General features: G+C 44.0%; 1 protein-coding gene across 3 annotated transcripts in view; it reads left to right on the forward strand.

Moving 5' to 3' along the window:
* INSC (INSC spindle orientation adaptor protein) overlaps window positions 1-23,293 on the forward strand; it is a 132,005-nt gene extending 108,712 nt beyond the window's left edge. For all 3 annotated transcript variants that reach the window (XM_063608096.1, XM_063608095.1, XM_063608094.1), the window contains exons 8-13: window positions 280-451; window positions 4,463-4,641; window positions 11,688-11,754; window positions 15,011-15,166; window positions 16,544-16,620; window positions 22,000-23,293. In XM_063608096.1, the coding sequence (XP_063464166.1) occupies window positions 280-451; window positions 4,463-4,641; window positions 11,688-11,754; window positions 15,011-15,166; window positions 16,544-16,620; window positions 22,000-22,128 (780 nt within the window). In that variant the 3' untranslated portion in view covers window positions 22,129-23,293. The remainder of the gene's footprint in view (window positions 1-279; window positions 452-4,462; window positions 4,642-11,687; window positions 11,755-15,010; window positions 15,167-16,543; window positions 16,621-21,999) is intronic.
* The last annotated feature ends 810 nt before the right edge of the window (window positions 23,294-24,103 follow it).

Below are 24,103 nucleotides of genomic sequence, written 5' to 3' on the forward strand. Positions count from 1 at the left end.
CTCTAGACACTTGACTTGATGTCCGCTATCTAGGAGGCCCATGGAAGGTTACTGATCTCTGCTGGACTCAAAGCAGAGGCCTCCAGGTGCCAGAATTTGAGTCATTATGAGGGCCTTATCACTGGATTGTCCCTGGTTCCACATGGGGTCCTGGGCTGTTCTGGGAAGCCAGAGCTGGCTTCCATGTAGTGGGGGCTGAATCTGTATCTGTCTCATTAATGTCATGGGCAGTGGTGTCCACCCAGGATGCACAGGGGAGCTCCCTCTCTCCATCTGCAGGTGGATGGCGTTCTGTGCTTGGCCGACATCCTGACCGACGACAGCCACTCAGAGGCCACACGGGCTGAGGCTGCGGCTGTGGTGGCCCAGGTCACCTCCCCACACCTGCCCGTCACCCAGCACCTCAGTAGCTTCCTGGAGAGCATGGAGGAGATCGTGACAGCCCTTGTCAGTGAGTCACCCTGGGCAGCGGGACCACTAGGGGAGAGGGCCTTGGCACAGTTGTCTTCAGAAATTGCCAGGAAGGCCTTCCCATCTGCCACTCATTGCACCCCAAATATCTCCTGCATAGATGATCATATTTGCTGAAATCCCACAATTAATGGATCTGAATTAGGCTTTGATGAGCTCTATTGTCAAGAGTTTCCTATGAAAACGTGTGCGGCCCTCTGAGAAGCAACCTGAATTATTGTCAGTTTGGGATTCATTGGCCTTTCAGAAGGGAGTCCAGGACAAGCCCCGGAAAGGAGTGGGGCCTCAAATTTTGATGTTCAGATACTCAGATCGAGAGACTCTGATAGGCATTTTTCCTAAAGTCTCAGTTCTTGTACCCAGTGACTATGGCAGCAATGACTGGGGAAAATGGTTTCTCAGAGAGCACCAGCCCACCACAACCTGCTGCCTGAAAATCCCACCATTGGCCTCATATCATGGGGCCTTGAAAGCATTGACTCCTTTAGGTTCCCCTATTCAAACATATGTACCCCCAGCAGGAGAATCATAGATCCGTATCTAAAATATGCTCTTTTCTTAGTTTTCCTTTGCTAAATTATAGAAACTGAAAGGGCTTGTCTGGATAACAATCCCCAGGGAATTTTTTGTGACCCACCTCTTTCTTTTAAAAGTGCTAATGGTGATCTTTGTTTCTATTTCTCTGGCACTCTCTTTATATCTGTATCTAATTGAAATGGAATGAAATTTAATTTCATCAGAAAATTTAGGATTAGCTCTCGGAGTCACCATGCCAGGGCTGGGAATATCTGAAATAGCATGAACTTAGGGGCAACAAAGAACATTGGGCAAGGAGTCAGAACCCTGGGTTTGGACTCAGGCTTTTCACTCATCCATTCAAGTGGTTATGTGCAGCAAGCCTGCGCCGGTACTGTGTGAGATCCCGCCACTCACTTCTTACCATGTCACATTGTAAAACCCACTTCACAATTTTCCTAATATAAACAAGACATGGCAACTCGTTTCTCTCAAGGGTCCTTCTAACTCTAGAATTTGGAGATCTGCAAGTACTTTGCACATAGAAGACATCAGTGAAGTTGAGTTTATGGCTGATTCTAGTCATGGGGGCAGTGGCACTCACAGGTCAGGCTGGGAGAAATCAATTTGCCAATGTCCACATTTATTCAAAATTGAGAAAACATGGAAGCCCATTGTTGAAAGTCTTGGCTCGAGGGAGCTCAAGAGACCCTACAGTTCTAAGCATACTCTCTAGGTGAAGAATCTAAGCCTAGAGGGGTTAAGTTACTTTCCTAAGGCCACAAAACAGCATTAGGACTCACTTATGCCAGGAGTCTCATATTCAACATCCACCAGAGCCCAGTAAGAAACATAAATGAGTTGAAGAGAGCCAGGTGGAAGAATAAAGGTGTTTGAGTCTTGTGTCAAATTGAAAAGCCCATGCACTGTCTAAAGGTGTGGTCACTGGTAAATTTCAGTTGATTGTTACCATGTGGGAAAGGCATAGACTTTTAAAGATAAGACAAAAATTGTAAGCTTCATAGAAAATTTCTCAATTTATAAACATTATCAAATAAAAGTACATGTAGTCCAAGTGACCTTTCACTATTGTCATATATTCGTTCCTGCTTCACTGCCCAGGCTGGGTTTCTTCCTGAGCCAAGGGGTCTTCCTATTTGTTTCATCCTGATGAAGATGCATTGTATAGTCCACTCTGAGATTCAGCAGATATCTTCTGGGCAGGAAGCCAGAGCTCTGTTCTTTGGTGGGAAATAGCCCTCCATCTTCTTGCCATTCCCAACTTCTTGACTCATTCATTCATAAATGAGTCACTGGAATCCTCAATTTAATCTTCCTAACACATCCCAGGTGACTCAGACTGTAGTTCAAATAAATGTGCAGCAAAATTAAAAGGCACTTAGGTGGTTGTGTTAATAATTGCTGTGTCGGCAGCAATAGCAACTGAATGAGAATGAGGGGGAGTGTTAGGACCTAGAAGGAATCTTACAGCAAAGTAGGCCACTGAGCTCTGTAGACTCACCCAAAACCATGGATATAGGGAGGTGGCCTGGAAGGGGCTGAGGACTCCAGTGATTTTCCCAAAATCAGAGGATAGGGCAATCATTGGATAAAGGGAATCAGAGTTCTTAATACCTTGGCTAATCTGTTTTTCCAGTCCTGGGTGGTTGGATCAAGAGTATGAATATCTAATGGTCAAACCTGGGCTGTGGGGAGCAACATTGCCCAGAGGGAGGCATTACCCTCCTGAGAGAACCAAAACCCACATCTGTGGAAGCATTGCTGGGAATGAGTCAGAGGCTGAGAGACCAGAAGCAACTTGTAATGTAGAAAGAATGGGAACTTTGGAGTCAGGCAGACCTGGATTTGATTCTAGCCTCAAACAGTTACTTACTGGCCATAAGACCAGGAGCAAATCACTTAACATTTGAATCCTCAATTTCTTTATTTACAAAATAGTGATAAAAATGGGATTGTTGTAAGGATTAAATTATGTAATGAAGTAAAAAATATGTACAGCAGTGAGTAAACAAGAAATGGTAGCTGCTGATACTACTAGCTTCTCTAAGATTCAGCTAGTTGTAAATGTGGACAATCATTTTCTACTTTGAGGGTATTCAGAATTTAATGGCACAGTGCAAGGCCCACTGCAGGTGTTTGACTAATGTTATTGGTAGAAAAAGGGTTTTACTACTAAAACTAAAAGGTAGGGATCAGAATGTGCTTGCACAGGTAGGTGCTAAGAGGTGGCATTTGCTTCAGAACCTGGAAGTATAGACTGTCTGGAGGCAAGAACTAGGGACCAGGATAGAACACAGCTCAATTTTGTCTCCCAAACTTTCTTTCTCTCCTGGGACTCTTTTTCTGAAGTATGGCCTTGCCTCCTGTGGTTTTGTGAAGGTGTTATCAGTAGGAGAGGGCCTGGACCGGAGAAGTACCTTGATTGGTAGTGAAGTTGGAGCTGAGGGCCAGACGTCAGGTCCACTGAAATGGGGGAAGCACCATGGATAGAGCCCATCTATGCCTCCTCCTGAGGTGGGCGTCCATTCCAGATCCTGTGGAGCCCATGGGGGATGTGTCAGGTGGTGGAAGGATAAGGTTACTCTGCTCCTTAAAGGCCCTTAGTACAATTACAGATGGTAAATGGGGGAATTTGGTTAGGGCTAAGCTAGGACCACTAGGATTAAAGAGCCTGACATTCAGGAGCTTGGTATAGGACTTTCTTGCTGCCAGATAACCCTTATCCTGGGACCAAAAGGAAGCACTGAGGCTCTGTTGATGGCAGCTGGAGGGGTATAGTCTCTCTGTTTCACCTTTAGTCTCTTCCTTAAGGCAAGCTTAGCAGCAGGCTAGTGTGCATTACCGGAGACACACATGGACTGAGAGCTCCTTCCCGACTCACAGGCTTTGTATCTCCTTTTCCTTTGGTCTAGAATATTCTGTTTCCCCAAGTATTTTTATGACTGGCCCCTTTCTTCCCTTAAGGTCTCAGCTGTAAAGTCACATTCTTAGGGACACCTTTTGTTGCGCACCTCTGCGGAACACTAGTTATTCTCTTAGCACTTGTTTATTTTCTCCCTCATATTTATCAGACTTTGTAATTTTGCATAGTAATTTTTAAAAGCTTATTTTCTCTTGCCCACTAGTAAAGTGTGAGCTCAACAAGGGCAAGGACCTGACCTGTTTTGTTCACTATGCCATCCCAAGACCCCAGTGGCACCTGACACATAGTGTTCATTCAATAAATACTTATTGGATGAAGGAGTGAGTAGAATTACATACCAGGTTTCAAATCCCATTTGCCACCTGGGTAGACAGACACTGTTGCCTCTCTAGTAGCCACTTTCCTCATCTGTAAAATGGGTATTATAACACCTGCTCAAAAGATCTCCCAGAGGTATTGTGCGAACCAAATGAGACACGTGATATGAAAACACTTGGCACGGAAGTTATTTTCTTTCTCTTTGCCATCCAGAACTGTGCCAAGAGGCCTCATCAGGGGAAGTCTTCCTACTGGCCTCTGCGGCCCTTGCCAACATCACGTTCTTTGACACAATGGCCTGCGAGATGCTCCTGCAGCTGAATGCCATCCGTGTTCTCCTGGAAGCCTGCAGTGACAAGCAGAGAGTGGACACGCCTTACACTCGGGACCAGGTAAGACGCCCAGAAGGCACTGAGCCCAGGGCTCATAGCCATGGAGACAGAAGTTAGGAGGCCAGCACTTAGTTTCTGAGGCAGGGGAGAGAGCATGGGAGTCCTGTTAGTTTTGCATGCTGTAGGAGGGCAAATATTCTCCACTTTTCTCATTGACTTTGTAGCCTCTCTATGAGACCTCCTACCCACTTTGCCCATCCCATTATGAGCTTTACATGCTGCAGGAAGGTAAAAGAATATATTTTCTGTGTCTCTCATTGACCTTGAAGCCCCTCTATGAGATCTCCTACCTGCTTTGCCCATCCCAACCACTGTAGGGCCTTCCTCAATCTCTGTTCAGATTGCCTATTCTGGGAGGCGGAAAGACCCATGGAAGGTGCCTAGACCTCCTCTGAAGGTCTGTGTCCTGGTCATGTTGGTGGCCATCTGACACTGAACCCTATAGTGAACTGCTCCCCTCTTTACCTCCATGAGAAACAGGGGCTTGGAGCAGAACCTTCATTCGGGGCCTCAGCTTCTACATCAGTCATAATTGTCTTTGTATATTTGAGCTCCATGAAAGGTTTTCTTTGGTAGAAAGGGGGTTTTACTACTAAAAGTGTTTGAAAACATAGAATGGGGGTATTTTAAAGGCTCTTTGAACTCTGATGTTCTAGAATTTTATCCCATTTCACCTCTGGCCACACTTGGCCTCCCACATCACCACCAAGGAGTGGGGGTGGTAGATTAGGTGGTCTCTGTAAATTCCTCCCAGTACCTGAGCTCTAAGTTACATGATCCTCTCATCCTCAACTCAGCTTATCCCTGTCTGCATTTTAGCCCCTAAACCATCACCTCTTCCAGGCTTATCTCTTAACTGAAGCTGCTTTGGTTTCTGTTCCATGCCAGCAGCTGCAGGAAGGCCTTCCCTGATGGTTTCGGCCCTCTGGAATTGCCTCCTTTTCTTAGAATTCATACCTCACAATGCAGTATTGACTTATCTAATGACGTTTATTCCTCTTAATTATTTCATGTGATTTTCTTCCTCTGAGGGCATGATCCATGTTCCCTAGGATTTTTTAAGGCCTCTAGCCTAGAGCTGGTGCCCTTGGTGAAGTTCCCCAAACTTTGTCAGTTATTTCTTATCCTCAGAATCGCCTGTGAAAGGGCAGCTGACCGTAGAAGCTCCTATTAGGAGATAATTTTCTAGTATCTAAGCCTTTGCGTATGAGGGTTCTAATAATACTGTGACACTGGTGATATTTGCCCCATTTTATAGATAAGAATATTTTGGCTCAAGAGGATGTCCCCAAAATTAAATGGTTGGCAGGCAGCTAGCCAGCATTTAAATGAGGATTAAATTTAAATCCTGACTTAGAACTTGATCTTTGACTCTCATCTGCTGTCATCTTTGAAGAAAGGAGGTAGTGCAGCTGTTGAACCACAGACTGGGTGTTGGTCCTGCCTGGGCCATTTATCAATTGAGTGACACTGAGCAAGTCAAAGGCTCCTGGGTGTTGGGTTTTTGCATCTATTAATTGGGACATGAATGTCTATATTGCAGGGTTATTGTGAGGGTGAGTGTAATAAGATATGCAAGGACCCGATGTAAGGCTTAGCCCCTATTAAGTTCTTAATAAATGGTGAATATCATTACTTTTTAAACCTGATGCTCCAAAGAAGAGCATGAGTAGTGAATTATCCAAAATCCTCAACTTGGCCCTCCAAACTATGTATGATATGTATGATTCCAGACTTCCTTTCCAGTCTGATCTTATTACTTCTAAGAGTTGGAGAGGTCCCTGTAGAGAGAAGGTATGACAGTAACAGATAAAGTGGTGGCCCCCTGGTTGGCTATTGGCTTGATTGACTCCTGAGGGGGACATGCCCCATGCCTACCATAGACATACCCTTGGTAGTAGAGAGGGAGACAGGAGGGCCCACTTTTTGTGATCTTCCTTACTCATGCTCATGTTCTCTTCAGATAGATACCTCCAGTTGCTGGGTCTTTCATCTACCTGACATAATTTTAGGCTCTTTCACCTTCAAGTGCCTCTCCTGTGGCTGACTCCGGTCATTTCCTACAAGATCCAGTAGTGAGGCAATAAGACAAGGAATTTTGGATTCAGACAACCTGAGTTTGAGGCTTTTTTGCTATTAATAATCATGTCACTTTGGGCAATTCAGTCTGTGTCTCACTTTCTTAATTTGTAAAATGGAAACAAATAATACATATTTTACAAAGTTGAAATAAGAATTAAATTAATTAATAAATAAATATAAACTCTTGGTACAGACTCTGGCACATAGAAACTGTTAAATCAATGGAAGCCACTGTCAATGTTATTACAATTGGCCTTTGAATGTGTGGCACACAGCATTGAATGGGACCCTCCAGAGAGGAGTCCCCTCATCTGTAAAATGGGCATGACCTCTTCCATCTTGAACGTCCTCTGTCTCTATGTGTAGAAGTCCCCTTCTTATCACAAGGAATGACTAGCCCCCTCTTGAAGCCTCACTGAGTCCTAGGAAAAGGAGATCAGGGTAGGGAGAGAATGTGGTCGCGCTGCCAGCAGATAGTTCTCTCTGCACCTGGAGTCGGTACCTTTTCATGTTACTCCACTGTCTGAGCCAGGCACGTCACCCACTGTCCTCAGGATGGCTTCACCTTCTGTCCTGTCTCAGAACAACCACTTAGCTAGTGAAAGTGCACCCATTAAAGAAACAAATGGCTCTTTCCTGTTGCAGTGGGAGGATTAAGGTGATCAGAGGGCTCTCTGTAATGAAGACAAAGAAGATGAATTAGGCTTTGAAGTGCTCACCGCCCCCTAAAATACTTAGGAGATTAAATGCCCCATGAGGCTTCCGGTAATGAATCTGCCAATGACGCCAATGCTGTGTGGAGCCTCTTGGTCTTGGATCTATACAGACTACCTCTGTTTGGACAATGAGAACCCCTCCATCATCCTGGCAAGCCAGGTCCACTTAATTTGTTCAACAGAAGCCTCGTTGGGTATGCCTATCCTGTCGCCACCCTTGGTGTATGGACGTTGGTGAGGGCAGCCTTGGGCCTAGGCTCTTCTATCCCCTTCAGCTAATCCACAGGAAGGTGGCACGGGCTGCAGCTGACATGGTCAGCCATTGAGAAGCCTGACAAGCAATCTGAATAGTCCTATATTTTCATGCCCAGGAGGTATTTTCCAGGAGCCATACTGCCCATAGAATCCAGCTACAGATCTGACAGGGGGAGGTAGGAAACGGGCTGCCTCCAAATTTGTTGGTGAACTTCTGGCCTATCCGTCAAGCAGGGACAATCTAGGATGGAAGAGACCTGATTATCTTATCTAATATATAATAGAGATTTTTACTGAGTCTGACTTTTTGTGGCCTTCAGGAATTAACTGCTTTCATAAGGGAAGGAGTGCTAGTATATACTTCCCACAGTAATACCTCATCTGTTCGGCATTTTAGAATGACTAGATTTTGCAACATTTCTGGGACCTCACTGTGAATACCATTTATCAGGAAATGCCAGTCACTAGGGGTTTCATTTTTGTCTCACATCTCAAAATCTCTCTATAGTTTATAAAGCTCTGTCATATACATATATGACATATTAGAAACAGCACAGGTTTTTAGTTCAGACAGATCTGAGTTCACATTCTGGTTCTGCCATTTCCCAGCTATGTGACCTTGGACAAATCACTTAATCTCTGAGCCACAATTTCCTCATCTGTGTAATGGGGATAATAACATTTGCTCCCTCCCTCATGTCATTATGATGATTAGATGGGATAACGCTCGTAAAGTACTTAGAAGCAAAGTGAATACCCAATAATGAGTGGGATGGGTTCTCTAACAGAACCAGAGACTGGGATGGGTCTGAGACAGGGAATGTAAGCTTTGGAACAGGAAGGTAGGGTCAGGAAATATAGTTAATGTGGTGACAATTGTATTGGTCTGTTCTCACATTGCTGTAAAGAAATGCCTGATGTAATCCCAGTACTTTGGGAGGTTGAGGCAGGCAGATTGCCTGTGTTCATGAGTTCAAGACCAGCCTGGGCAACGTGGCAAAATCCTATCTCTATTAAAAAAAAATTATATATATATATATATATATATATATATATATATATATATATATATATATTAGCCAGGCATGGTGGTACACACCTGTAGTCCCAGCTACTTGGGAAGCTGAGGTGGGAGGATGGCTTGAGCCCGGGAAATGGAGGTTACAGTGAGCCAAGATGGCACCACTGTACTCCAGCCTGGATGATAGAGCTGAGCCAAAGAATGAGAGCAGCCTCTAGAAGCTGGAAAATAGAAACTAGGAAATTGATTTTCCCCTACAGCCCCCAGAATAAATGAAGATCTGTCAACAACTTGATTTTTGCTATGTAAGACTCATTTAGAACTTCTGACTTTTAGAACTGCAAGATAAAATTGTGTCATTTTAAGCCACTAAGTTTGTGATAATTTGTTATAGCAGCAATAGAAAACGAATACACCAAGCCACAGAAGGTTAGGTAACATGGCCAAGATCATAGCAAAATGTGATAAAGCCAGGATTTAGATGTAGGTTGAGCTACACGCTTAGCTATCACATTATACTGACCTCTCACCTAGGGCCTCTCTCAAGGTGATGTCCTCTGGATTCACCAAACAAATGCAGGGGGAATGGTGCCCTTTCACTTAGGTGGAATAGAACTTAATTGAACATCATCAAACAAGACTGAATTAGCCTGGGCCGGGGAAACTGTCTGCCTGGCTCCTGCACTCTGCACCCTGACAGCATTGTTAACTTGTATCCAACCAGGTAAAACAGCTGTCCCTAAAATCCCACCCATGGACTTGACTGTGAGGATAAACAATGACCTCTTTCCCCTCTATGTTATGGTGCACACAAGGATGTTTCACAAGGGGGACTCAAAGCAGGGCATAATTGGCATTTATTCAAATTGTACTTAATTGAATACTTCATCTGCACCTCCAGAAAACCACATGGGGTACAGGCTCTGTAAAGAGGAAGTAATTTTCATTAACAGGATCTAAATTAGTCTGACACAAAGACCTACGTGGTGCCTGTGACACGGCTAATAATTACTGTGTAATGAACCCGTTGCCGCAGACAAAGATTTCCTTTTCTTTTCCTAGTTTGTCCTTCCTTCCTTCCTTTACCTCCCTTCCTCCCTCTTTCCCTCCTTCCTTCCTTCCTCCATGAATCTGCATGTCAAGTAAGTGTTTTTATTCAGAAAGGCCAGCCTGGTGATGGTGGGATGTCTCAGCCCCTGTGTGGTGGAAACAGAGTCCATGCTTCCTGCTAACAGCCCAGAGATAGCCAAACAAACTCTAAACTGACATGGACTTGGCCGTGTACCTCCTCCCTCATAAGAATGTGCACACGATGCCTCTTGGGGAACTTTCCAACCCAGCTTTTTCCTCTAACTCCTTCCACTGAGCCCACAAACACAATCTTAAAAAGTGCAAAAACAAGTAAATAAATACGTAAAAGAGCCTCTAAGTCCTAAACCTCCTTTAGTCCTATTATTTTCTTAACTGCAAATAGGAGCTTGTCACCCCCTTCATAAAACACCTGGTGGTACAGAGTTGCTTTCAGGATAAAGGTTCTAGAGTATTCTCCTGTCCTTCCTCTGGCAACCCACTGTAGTCATGCTTATCCAACCAGGCCCCTGATGGGGTCTGAGCTGGAAGGGGTTGTCACACACACAGATGCTGCAGCAGCCAAAGAATGTGGAATCCCCTTCCAACATGTGTTTAGAAGGAAAGGGGAGAGATAGATATTCTATTAATATGGTAAAGTTTTTCCTTTCTGTTTAAAAGAAGACATTTTTAAATGTATTTGTTATCCAGAGTAAAATAGTAATATGTGTTATCCAGAGTAATTAAAATGTAGATAATACTCTTTCTTGGTAGACATAACATTACTATCCAGTTTCAGAATTTTAGCTGCCTGAATTCTACTCAGTAGACTGTCAACTGCTGTCTCAGCGGAGGGGGGACACAGTTTTTGCTTATACCATCCTGCAAGCTTTGAAGAAACCTTTCGAGAGAGAGGCTTGTACCAGTGAGAAGTGTTTTTTAATTTTATTTTATTATTCATTTTAATTACCACTTGCGAGCGCTGTCCATTTCTGTGAAAGTGGGTGAATTTTCATCTTGCTGTTTATGTCAGGAGCAGTGTTGTGGGTGGTATCTGAGTTAACAGGTGCCATGTTCCCAATCTATTCCAGTAGCATTTTGGCACCCTTTTGCAGTTTGGGGTCCCTGGAATGAGTCCTCTGTCAGGCCATTCCTTAATCCAGTTTGCGCTGTGAGTTCTTTTCTCCCTTGACTGTACCGGGGAGGCTGGTTACAACCCACAAAGCTGTAACTGAGACTCACTGTCCACCTGGTGTCAATACCCCATTTCCTACAGGCAGAGACTTTCAGTGATGACTGATAAGCGAGGCTTACCACAGACTTGCAATGTGCAGCTGAGTATGCACTTTCTCATCAGATTCCATGTAATACCCAATGCTTGATAACGCTGCCTCTTCCTACTCATGCCCTTTAATGTGACCTTAGCCTTCATTCATCACAGGTTGAAAGTAGGTGAGGGTTAGTATCCAGGAAAGAAGCTTGGATGGAAGAAGTCAATCCAGAGTAAGAGCTAGCTGTCAGGAGGACAAGCCAGCACAGAGGAGTTTCAGGGGCCAGGGACCTGCTGGTTCTGTCTGCATTTCAGGACTGGGGACCAGAGCAGAAAGACTACCGGGCCCCAACTTCACCCAGGGTTATGCTAGTCTTTCCAGGGTGTCCTGGGGCCCTTGGGGGCCGTCCTATAGCCATAGGCTGATAAATGGGCATTAGTCACCGGGGAAATACGTCTGGGTGGCAGGAGCCCATAAGGATGGAAGAAAATGCCGTGGAAGGATAGGCCCGGTGGACAGGAAGGAGTCATGGGATAAAAGGAAGCTTTGTAGCCCCTGGCTGACCTGTCTATAGGGAGGACTATTAGGATCAGGTGTGCTCATTTTCTGAGGTTTCTAAATTATCTTTTCCAGATTGTGACCATCTTGGCAAACATGTCTGTCCTAGAACAGTGTGCCTCTGACATCATTCAGGAGAATGGTATGTCTTTGCAGCATTGTACATGTTATGTGGATTATCTGGATGTAGGGGACTGTGTCTTTGTGCTTGTGTGAATGCCTGTGCAGGTATGTAAATAGGTACATGTGGCCGGGCGCAGGGATCATGCCTGTAATCCCAGCACTTTGGGAAGCAGAGGTGGGCGGATCAACTGAGGTAAGGAGTTCGAGACCAGCCTGAGCAACATGGTGAAACCCTGTCTCTACTAAAAATACAGAAATTAGCTGGGTGTGGTGGTGGGCGCCTGTAATCTCAACTACTCAGGAGGCTGAGGCAGGAGAATCACTTGAACCTGGGAGGCGGAGGTTGCAGTGAGCTGAGATCACGCCATTGCACTCCAGCCTGGGCGACAGAGCAAGACTCTGTCTCAAAAAAAAAAAAAAAAAAAAAAAAAAAAAAAATAGGTACACGTGTCTCCACGCTTGCATGAGCATATATGTGTGTGCTTGTATGTGTGCAACTGGGTTTATATATGTGAATATTTGTTTGCTTTTGTAAGGCCTAAATTCTAGTGGAAGACAGATAATGTATAAGAAGATAGCAAATGTCCAGCAATAATAGCGTGACAGTGCCCCGGGGAAAATGAAGCAGGGAGGAAGAGTAAGGTAGTCTTAGGGTGGGGGGGTGGTGGTTGCTATTTTAATAGGGTCATGAGGAGAAGGCAAATATTTCATTATGATCCTCAAATAAAAAAAATCTATTCCTACCAAGGGATACATTCCAACTTTAAATTGTTCCTATCTTATTGGATTTGGCCACAGTAGAAAGCTGAGGAAGGGGTGACAATGGGAGAGCAGGTCAGGGCAACTTGAATGTCTTGAGCCCTCACTGAGTGCATCTCTTCTCCCACTTGCTCCCTTGTTCCATCTTGTGCTGAACATGTCACCAAGGTCCAGGTGGGGTGGGCCAGGTTTCATTGGCCTGGAAGCTGATCTAAGCTGTTTCTGCCAAAGGACAAGGTGGCTGCCTTGCAGCTGGGAGCAGAGATGGTGAGGGCTTCCTGTGACTGGGAAATAAGGGAGCAATTAGCAACCGGTTGGAAACCAGAGACGCTAATGAGCCGGAGTGAGCTGGGAGCCTGTGCCCGCTGCCTCTGCTCTTGCTAAACCCCCTTCTCCCAGGCTTCCCTGCTGTCTTAACAAACGTACACTTTCCCATCCCCCATTGCTCTGTTACTAATTGAAGGACATCATTTTGTGTTAATTTTATGTGATTGAGCTAATAATGAGAAACTTTGCTGAGCCAGCTGAGGCCATGAAGCTGAGCTACTGCATCTGTGCCCCGTTCTTTCGGTACTTACAGAGCCTTACGTTGAAGTGTTCAGTGGGAGTGGGTCTCCATAGGCCTGTGAATTTGAGATTGGAATATCTGGCATCTGTAGAGGGTTTTATGGTTCACAAAGTGCTATTGACTGACTGAATCAGTAAACAGTTATTGAGACCTAATATGTGCCTGGCATTGTGCTAGACAATGAGAACAGAGATAACTAAATCTCTGTCTTTGTCTTAGAGGATCTCACAGTCTAGACAGAGAGCACAACTTAACAAAAGTGACATATGATAAAAATATAACATCTACAATAGAATAATGCAACAGAGGGAGGTTGGCATGGTGGTTGAGGTTGAAAACTGGAACCATACTCTGTGGGTTTGAATCCTGGCACTGTTGTTTACTAACCATATGACCTCTCTGTTTTTTCATCTGCAAAATGAGAATAATCCCTACCTCATAAGGATGTTGTGAGGATTAACATGAAGCATGTTAGAAGATTGTCTGGCACAGAATGAACACTATGCTAAGCCCCTCTGCTCTTTCAGGAAACAGTGGTAGTCTCACGGGGTTCACCTGAAGAGAGTTTAATGAAGGAGTTATTTTCCAAAGCAGGGCAGGATTTGAGGAATCAACAATGGTGTCAATGCAACTGGGGTCTACTGGAAGACAGGCCTCTAAGGTCTGGACAGGGCAAATCTTGTTGTGCAGACTGGGCTTTGAGAGTCCATGGTGTAAATCACAGGTTGTAAACTTAGATGCCTACAAAATTCAGACAGGTAATGTAAATGGACGAGGCGAGCTCACCAGAGACAGGATCAATCTCTTTTAAAGAAGGAACTCATAATAAGCTTTAACAATTTGTTGTGCACAAATGAGGTCCTAGGGTTAAAATTCAGGAGGCAGTTTCAGAAGTCAGAAATCTAGATTTTTATAGAAATCCTCCAATTAGCACACTATCAAAAATCTAAAAAATTGTAGACACTATGTGGGGCAACAAAACAAAGCAAAACTATATCCTTGGGTCATGTCTGGCTTAAGTTCTAAGCTGGCAGGAGCCACTGGGTGCAGAAGAGGGGAGTGTGGGATGGGCAGTTGGGCAACAGCTCACACAGAAGATGAACTTTTGCTACAACCTGCAGGGTGGAGTGTTTTAGATGGAGCATCAAGAGGGAAAATGGCATCCCTTGTAGAAAGAAAGAGTGGGTAAAGGCAAGGAGGTATGAGTGGACATGGGTATGGTTTCTAGAACAATCAGAAGACAAATCTGGTTTCAGGGAGAGGTAGGAGGCTTCTCAGCAGAGATTATTCGGTTGAAATCTCTCAGTCTAACTACTGCACCCTTTTCCAGGTTGAATTTACTCTAAAACATTTGATGTAGTCAATATCCAGCTTAGGTTTGGATCACCTCTCACCTGGGGGATTCATCACCACTGGACCTGTCTCAGATGCAGCCAGTATCAGAAGTGAAGAGGTGATGTAGAGAAACCAGTTATCTGAGTTTCTTTCATTTTCTTAATCCTAAATGTGATGCTACATCTGAATTTTAATAGCGGCACCCCCAGCTGCTAACCATGTGATACTGGGCAAGATACTTCACTTCTCTCTGGGCTTCAAAATGGAATTGTAATGGTACCTAATACATGAGGCTACTGGAAGGTTTTAGGGCATTATGCATTTACTATGCATTTAGCACAGTGCTGAGTGTGTAGTAAAAGCTCAATAATAGCATTAAAAAATAAAGATGTCTTCAGATGCTCCTCCCAAGTATAGTGACTTGGTACATGGAGACACCCTCAGGAGAAGAAGGCATGGAGGAACAGCCTTGTCCAGCTTCCTCCCTGTGGGTGAGACCCCTGAAGTCATCCTGACAGCCTTTGCTTGCACCCTGCAGCCATCTGTCCAGCTGGCCCCATGGGGAAGGCTCCATGCTGGGGTAGGTACCAACTGTTCCTTGCTTCCTGCCTAGGGGTCCAGCTTATCATGGGCATGCTGTCTGAAAAACCAAGGTCTGGGACTCCTGCTGAAGTGGCAGCCTGTGAGCGAGTCCAGCAGAAAGCTGCAGTGACCCTGGCTCGTCTCAGCCGAGACCCAGATGTAGCACGGGAGGCTGTGCGGCTCAGCTGTGAGTGGTGCTTTCTGGCTGTGGCTGGAGTGGAGTGGGGGTATTGGGGGTGGGAGCAGCTCTGATTTCACAGTGGCAACAGTGGACACAGGGCAACAGCTAGCTGGCATAAGACCTGTCTCTGGGGGCTCAGGGGTGGAGGCTCAGGGGTGCAGCCCCTGGTCTAGTTTGTAACTTGGGGCTGAAGCAAGAGGGAGAAAGGACCTAGAGAGGTGAAAGTTGGCCAGAACAGTGACTCACCTGCAGACTGTTAATAAGAACCCCATTCTTTCATTCACTCATTCATTTATTCACTTGCTCAGTTATTCATATACTCATTTATTTACTTGTCTACTCACTTGTTCATTTACTCATTAATTTATCCTTTAGTTCATTTATTCATTAACCCATTCATGACTTCATTATTCACTATTAACTCATTCATTAATTCACCCATTAACATGCTCATTCATTCAGTTAGTCACTTATTTACCCAACAAATATTGTCAGAGCACCCACCCTACGCTAAGCTCTGTTCTGAGCGCTGGGCATGTAACACTGGATATGACATTGTCCTGACCCCAGGGGCTCACAGCCTCATGGAGGTGACAGATAAAAAAAGAGATATTATCACTTCAGTATCATGGGAGTGACACCCAAAGCATGTCCATGGTGCATTTGGCATGCACAAGAAGTAGCTCATGTTTATCTGGGTGAGTCAAAGAATGGTTTAACAAGGGGGTGAGTCCTCTGCTGTGGTTTGATGGGTAAGTTGCTCCTATGTGAAGGCTGAGAAAAGGCTCTTCAGGAAGAAGCATGAGAAAAGGCATGGCAGTGTCACCTATCATCCAGGTACCCAGAGGGACAGCCTGGGGCAGCAGAGGGTTCCTGTTCCTTCAAGACCTTACAGAAGATGGACACACAGACTGCATTTGCATACCTTCTACTACTATCGTATAATGAGGGTGTCTTTTTTTTCTTAAAGTGTAAAAAGAAGTCAGTCTGCATTGCAAAGCTAAGTCATTCACTTAACTCTCCTCAGTAAAGCCCTAGGAAATATTAGTAGAGTCTGTAGTTTTATGTTATTTTAGCCACAGTATATTTTCTGATTGAAATTGGCACTTGAGAAAAAAAAAAGACACAGTTAGGAATTTCGTCTGGTAAAGATTCAAATGTTAACCCACATCTGTGGGTTTGGCTTGGACTCTTCAGCTTGGCCTGACCCTGACCCGGGTCTGTTCACCACTGAGGGAGTAGTAAGTTTCCACCACAGACTCCCCCAGGTGGGTTCAGTCCCCTTCTTTGGCAGATTGGGTGTGCAAGGGAGGCCCAGAACCTCTGGGTCAGGCCTGGCTGGGCCCTGTCCTGGGCCTGAGGCTCTCCCTGTGTCTCCTACAGGCATGTCCCGTCTCATCGAGCTCTGCAGATCCCCATCAGAGAGGAACAGCAGTGACGCCGTGCTTGTGGCCTGCCTGGTGAGTTCTCAGTCTTCCCCCAGCTTTTCCCCTGGCCTTCGGAATGCAGCCAAGGGGGCCAGGAGAACCGGCTGTGCTGTGGCTGGCTTCAGTAAGCCATAAAACCTCTCTGGGCTTTAGCTTTTCTCTTTAGGATTGTGAACATTGTAATATTTGTTTCACTTAATTCATAAAATCGTGATGAAAATTATATGAGGTCATATGTGTGAAAGATGAGGGCTGCGAAACTCCCTCTTCCCTCTGTTCTACCACTACAATTTTAGGAACCAGGAACCTTTGAGGTTCCTGTGGAACGCTAGCTGGTCGTGTCTATGTCATGGTGCCTGCAGAACATGGGAGCTAGGATAGGGATATCCCCTGCCTATTCCAAAGGGAATAAAGTGAGAAAAGCCTCCACTTATCCCTACAGGGAGCCCATCTGCTGGTGCTCTTCCAGCATTGTAGCTCTCTCCTCCTTTGTGGAATAGAAAGAGAAGGAACACGACAAGACAGAGTGGACTATTCAGCAGCCACCTGGATCCTCACCTTGAACACAAGCAAGTGTATCCTAGGAAGTCCCCACCCAACTTCTTTTTGCTAGGGGTCCACCATGAAATAATCAATAGTACCAGACAGAAAATGCACGCTTCGTCTATATATTCTTCCCTACTAGGTCTCTAAGGACTCCCAAAGTAGAGTAGCTTCCATTTAGAAACATTTAGGAGTAGGGAAGCCACTCTATAAACACAACCCTTAACTTCCAGAAGAAAGTGCTGGCTCTTGTGATCAAAGAACATAAGGGGGAAGTGATGGATTTAAAGATGCTTCAAGCTGTCTCACAGTAAAGTCCTCTCCTCAGCCCATTTTGAGCTGAGCTTGTCTCTTTTCTGGGAGTTTCTGATGGGCGTTGCGCAGTTGTAGAAACAGTGGGGCATTGCAGTCAATCAGACCTGTCTTCGTTGTACCATTAATGAGCTGTGTGACATTTGATAAGTCACTCAGTGCTATACATTTTATTCAATAAATGTTTATGGAATGATTCTGTGTTCCATTCACTGTTCTAGGCTATGGGGATACAGCTGCAGGTAAAAAAGACAAAAATCTCTGCCCTCCTGCTGTGGTTTTTATTTTGGCATATTCAAGGCAATCTTAATCTTTTTGTGTCTTTGGTGGTCTGGTGAAGCTTATGGAGCCCTTTTCAGAATAATCCTTTAAATGCAAAAAAATATATATATAGAATTAAAACCAAAACAAATTATATTAAAAATTATTAAACTATTTAAATATGTGATATATTAATATATTTGCTTTTTAGTCAACACATTAAATAAGACCTAGCAGTAAGTCTAACAAGTATTGTCATTTTGACTCATGCGGACCATAAATGGTATTTGAAAATATTTTCAACAACTTTCACAGGCTGTGAAAGTATTTGTAATTTCTACTGGGAAATCACAAATCACAGGGATTGCGAAGATGCCATGGTTTGTTGCTGCATTCACATTGCAACTGAAGGAAATGCTAAGTTTCAGTTACAGGTTGGTGAAAATAAAGATGTAACTTTTTCTCATTCAAGTTCACAGATCCTCTTAATTCTGCCTGTTCTAGCAAGTGAAGTGAGAGGAAATTAACATGTAATGATTGGCCCCAACTACCACTGCCTGACACTGAATAGGCCCTGAGGAAATGTTGGTAGCATTGAAAGCACTTGGGAAACTATAAAACTCCATTCAGATATGAAGGCTTGTGATTATTACAGCTATCATTTTTATTAGTGTGAAGGAGAGCACACAGAAGAGCTTGGCTACTATCTTTAATCACTTGAAGGACTTTCAAGCCGAAAAGGGATTATATCTTGTGGATGAGTTGGTGGATGCTGAAGAGAACCCCTCCCTCCCTAATCCATTCTCCGTGTGGCTTCTGAGTTAATTTTCCTAATGACAGTTTATAATTATGACACTTTCATGAGACCCCCATGGAACCTTTCTGTGGTTCCTCATTATCTCTGGGCCACTGTCCATCTGTTCAGCCCTTCTCAGTCTGGCTCCAACCCATCCCTAGGGCTTGCAGACCTACCACTGTCTCCAGGCCCTGTCCACCTGGGCTAAGCCAGAGCACCCTGAACTGTGCCGTGATCCTTGCTCCCAGCATATGTTTTCTCTGTAACTCTGTGTATTAAAATTCTGCCAGTCCTTCCAAGCTTAGATCTAAATCTCTCTTCTTCACAAAATTTTCCAGGAGCTCTCTGTGGTGCAAAGCCAGAGAGTACACAGCATGAACCTGAGCCTCCTCTCTCGGGTTTTGTTTGACCAAGTCCAAGGCAGGTTCCATTATCTTTGTCCCAGGTGTTTTAAGGGGAGGCTCTTGGAATTCAGACATAGGCCTGCCTGATTCTAGAGGCCTGCACTTTTCAACCAGACCATCTTGTTCCAAGCCATGCTCTTTCTCTCCCACTCTCTTACAGCACTGGTCTCCAGCACTGACTCATGGAGGAGGATTTGTACTTTTCCCCCTCTAGCCTGGAACCTTCCCAGTGCAGGGGACTTTTTCCAGCATTTTGTATATCCATGGGACCTTGAGTTTGGTGACTATGTATTAATTGATTTGGGGACTGACAGACTTGCTTCCCCTTTTCCTAGCTCCCAGTCTTGGGGGTGTCCATGGTTTGTCCCTAGGAGTGTTCCAACATTCGAGTGTGGTCTCCTGGCTGGTGAGATTCACTTGGAGCCTAGCCTGGCAGATGGAGTTAGAAGCCACCATTCCTGCTCTTCCCCAAGGCCTTTCCCAGCTTCAAAGGCTCCCTTCAGGTAGAGGGAGGAAGTTTCACTTATTGTCTCCCCTGTCTGGGAAAGTGGCAGTGCAGATCGTCTCTCCCAAAAAGAATGGATTTTTCCTGAATGAAGCAGCTGTCAGTAGGTTGCCAGGCTTGTTTAATGCTTGGGTGTTTTCAGGCTGTCTGGGAATGAGATTCTAGGATGACTAGCTGTTTAACCCTCCCAGAGAAGCAGAGGCTGAGAGAAGGGTTGGCAAGGGTGCAGGGTCCTTTGAGGCTGCTGCACACTGAGGAGGGGGTGCTCTGAGCTACTGTAGGGTTCATGTCCTGTAGACTTTCTGGGGACCCTGGGGAGGTAAGGGTGTCTCTTCTCTCTCTGCCGCTCTCTGTTGTGTTTTGGTTTCTGCTTTGCTCTCTTTCTAGGGTTTGCCTTCTCTCTTAGCAGTTTCTCTTTCTTCTTTCCCTTCCTCCCCTCTTTTTATCACCATAACTCCTTTCTCTCCTCTACTCCTTCCTTTTTCTCTCTGCCTCCTCACCTCACCCTACCTCTCTCCTATTATCTCCCCTCCCCCACGGGCTCTCTCTTTTATTTTCTTTGCCACTATTTCTTTTTTTTTTCTCCATCTCTTTTTTATACTTGGTCTTTTTTCTTCACCAAGTTCATCTCTGTCTGTTTTAATATTTCCTTCTTGTTCTTTTTTCTCTGTTGTCTCTTTTTCTCTGTTTCTTGGCTATTTCCCTTTCCTGTCTTATTTGCTCTCTTGATAGGTCTATGTTCTATTTCTCTGTGTCTCCTTGTCTCCCTTCTTGCTTTATTTTTATCCCTAATGATGCAAAAATGCATTGGTGGCCTTATTTCCTCATCTTCAGAAAATCCCTGGTTCTGTTTTCATGGTGACAACTCAGGGAAAACGGGGTTATCTTTCCCAGTTGGAGCCAAGAAGAATCAGAAAGTGCTGTGAAGTTTACCCTTGTTAGCCTATGGGGTAAACCACGCCCCATGAGAGTCGAGATGTGTGTGTTAGAGACAGTTCTGGGGAGTCTACTTCCTGTTGCTAGGGTCACAGACCCTGCTCATTAATGCACAGAGACACATGCTCCTTCTCTTTGACCTGGCCTGGACATGACAGCACCTGTGACTCCCAGCAACCAGCTCAAACTATCCTCTCTTTTCACTTTGTTGGCCTGATTTCTCAGCAACAGGCTACCTGCCATGTCCAGGTCATGAGCGGTACCCCTGCCTTATGCTCAATGTAACCTTGTATCCTGGGTTTGCAGCATCCTACCTGTGTGCATAGGTCTGAGTGCCCTGGAGTCAGACTCCTGTGTGATATCTGGAAGGCCACTTTCCCCCTCTGAGTCCTAGTTTCCTTATTTCCAAAAGGGAGATCATGACACTTAGCTTGCAGCATCATGTAGGGATTAAGTGAGGTGCTATGGGGAGATTCTCAGTGTTTGCATTCCCTCCTTCTTTGCTTCTTTTGCCATTCTAGATATTCCCCCACTCTTTTTGCTTCCAGGGGTGGGAGAGGAGGGGGCACCTTGTTCCCTGCTGTGTATATGCTCAGGAAGAGGGAATAAATTAATATTTATCAAGCACTTAGCATGCATTGTCTCAGTTAACTGGTAAACAGGTCTAGGTAGGTGCACGGCTAACATTTAGTTTCAGGTTGCTCTATCAGCAGATCTCAATATTAAAGCACTTCGTTTATTCATTTCTTTTCAGCCAACATTTATTGAGCCCTGTGCCAACCTCTGTGTTGTCTGCTATAGATACAGAGAAATAGAAAACAAGATCCTTACTCTCGAGGAGCTCAGAGTCTAGTGTGGGAGATAAATACCTAAAAGCTAGTTACGGCCAAGTGTGAGAAGCTTGAGGTCAGCCCAGGGGCCCTGGTTGCACAGGGGAGGGAGGGATGGACTGTCTCTGCTTCAGGATAATTGGGGAAGGCTTCATGGGGGAGGTGACAATAGGCAGGAGCAGGAAGTCACTTCAAGTCACAAGTAAGAGTATCAGCAAGGAGGAGGGGGTATAGCTCAGAGGTAGAGCATTGGGCTGCAGATTAAGAATCTGAGCAAGGACACATGGACACAAAATAGAAATAGCATACTCATTGCTCATTGTGTGGGGAGCTGGGGAGTGATTTCATTCTGCCAGCACTTCTCTTTCCTGCTCATCCCCCTTGCCAGGTGTTGAATTTCTCAGTAGCAGAACCCCTATCTACTTTTACAATATGTTCTCCCTCTCTTTTCCTCTTTTTTCCATAGTGCTTTCTATAGGACCTTGCTGAATTTATGGATGAATGAATAGTTCTTGCTGTTCTAAGGTTACTCTAGGGATCTGGAAATAATAAAGACCATTATTAAGATTATTAACAGCTTTCAGATGACATCTATCTTAGTGATCAAGGTGCAAATAAAGCTAGCTGACCAAGAGATATGGTTGCTATGTTGACCAGGTGACCAAGATGGTGACTGAGATGCCAAGTGGCTAACATGATGATCAACCCAAATTGTCTGGTAAATGCACCACTTTCTGAAATGCACATTTCAGGGTAGGTGAAGGAAATACATGTACCTGACATGGCCCAGTCTGACATGTGTCACCTCTTCTGTCTTCTCCCCAGGCTGCTCTGCGTAGATTGGCTGGGGTCTGCCCTGAAGGCCTCCAGGACTCTGACTTTCAGCAGTTGGTCCAGCCTCGGCTGGTGGACTCCTTCTTACTCTGCAGCAACATGGAGGAGAGTTTTGTGTAGTGAGTGTGGGAGAAGAAATACATTTGGCTGTTCTCACACCCCCTCTGACTACGCACCAGTGAACACATCTGAGTACACACCAGCTCTCCTCATCTTCTTATTTATACTTAACTTATTTTTGTGTGAAATAAATGGAGGGCGAAATCTTAGAGCAACATCATCAAACAGTCTGTGGTCCTTGGGAATCTTCTTTGTGTTTTATTTTTTGATTTCTGTAGCTTTTCAGTTGCAGATGTTGAAATTTGTAATGACCAATATGACAAATTGCCATGGGTGATTCCACTTCATCTTATTTTTTCTACTCTCACTATACAATCTTGCCTCATTTTTTAAAACTTTGGAACCAGAGGATTTCAACTGCCTAGCAAGTTTTTTTTTTAAGTTGGATTTGCTCTTCCCAAAAATCTAAAATGAATTTAATAATTGGGTAGAATATATTGGAAAGAAGTTTCTTTTTCTTTAATAAATGGAATCATATAAAATGTATCCTGGATTTTCTTATTAAATTGTATTTTAAACTAAGTTCTTGCTTCCCAGGTTTCATTCCCCAAAAACTTTTCCAACCATTAAAAGTACATACAGAATTGTCTTGTTTTCATAGGTGTATAAATAGGTTAAGTTCTGAGTGATTTATTGAGAAACCAAAGTGACTTTCAAAAATACACCCAAAGGCACCAGAAACCCTGCTTCCTTTGGCTTCTTTGCTTTTGTGTAACCTCCTGTTCACCTCCTGGTGAATAGAATCCTCAGATGAGGCTTATTGAATGATTCCTCCTCAAAAGTATACTTGAAAGCAGTAGTATGCTGAAGCCAGCTCATGCCCACTCACAAGGGACAACTGTGAGAATTTCTTCCCAACTCTGCACTCAGTGACCTTGCGTTGGTAGCCATGAGCTACTTCATGAGCCCTCATGTTGAAATTGGCCATAGTGGGAGTATTTACACCACAGAAATTCACAGATGCTATAAAGCACAGCTTTCGCTTTTTTTTTTTTTAGAGAGAGCTGGTTTACCAATTTCACTGCTTGAAAGTATCACAAAAATCTGGGGATCCTTTTGAAAATATAAATGCCATCATATTGTGAAATAATTTATACAATATAATATACTTGTGTAAAATCATGATTATTATAATGTTTCAATAAACATTTCTTAAATTCCCAATTACTAGTTTACATGAGTTAACTTAATGAACCAAGTCCTGGGCTAAGCATCTAATTTGCATTATCTAATTTATTCCTCACAATAATCACACGAGTATTAATTAGTATATTCATATATGTTATTACATATGATCAGATTATTAAATTACTTGCACAAGGTCAGTAGCTAGTAAGTGGTGCTAGGATTTGATTCTGGCAATATCTATTACCAAAGCCTTTGTGCTGAAGTCATATGCTATACACAAAGGTAATGTCTGGGTCCTCCCACCTAATGTGATGATGATTATTATTATTACGATAGAAAACACTTGTGCCACATTAACCAGGTGCCGTGGACTTGTTTTATATTATTCTCAGTATAGATATTAACATTTACTACTATATACACATTTTACAGAGAAGAAACAGAGGAAACTCATTTTACAGATACAACAATGGAGCTGAAGTAGCAAGAAAATGGCAGACCCTGGATTCAAACCAAGGTCTTCTGAGTCCTTATACAAAGCTTCCATTTTTAGAAATAAGGTATATATATATATATTTCACTGAGTTATGCAGATTGTTCAGATATTGGCAACTTTCATTATATGATATCAACAAACAACTTTTGTTAATATCATTATGATCTCATCTGAAAAATTTTTAAATATTGGGAAACTATCAAGCTTGAAAGCATAAATTTTGTCATTGGCAACAAATACTGTCAGTTGTTTCCCTTGAAGAGACAGACTCGCTTTGTTCATTTTTGAGAAAATATCTGCCAAACTCCTCAGTCTCAATAACCACAGTTTGTCAATTGTTCTTTCAAGTAA

Source organism: Pan paniscus, chromosome 9 (genome assembly GCF_029289425.2).
Source record: "Pan paniscus chromosome 9, NHGRI_mPanPan1-v2.0_pri, whole genome shotgun sequence".
Lineage (NCBI taxonomy): Eukaryota > Metazoa > Chordata > Mammalia > Primates > Hominidae > Pan > Pan paniscus.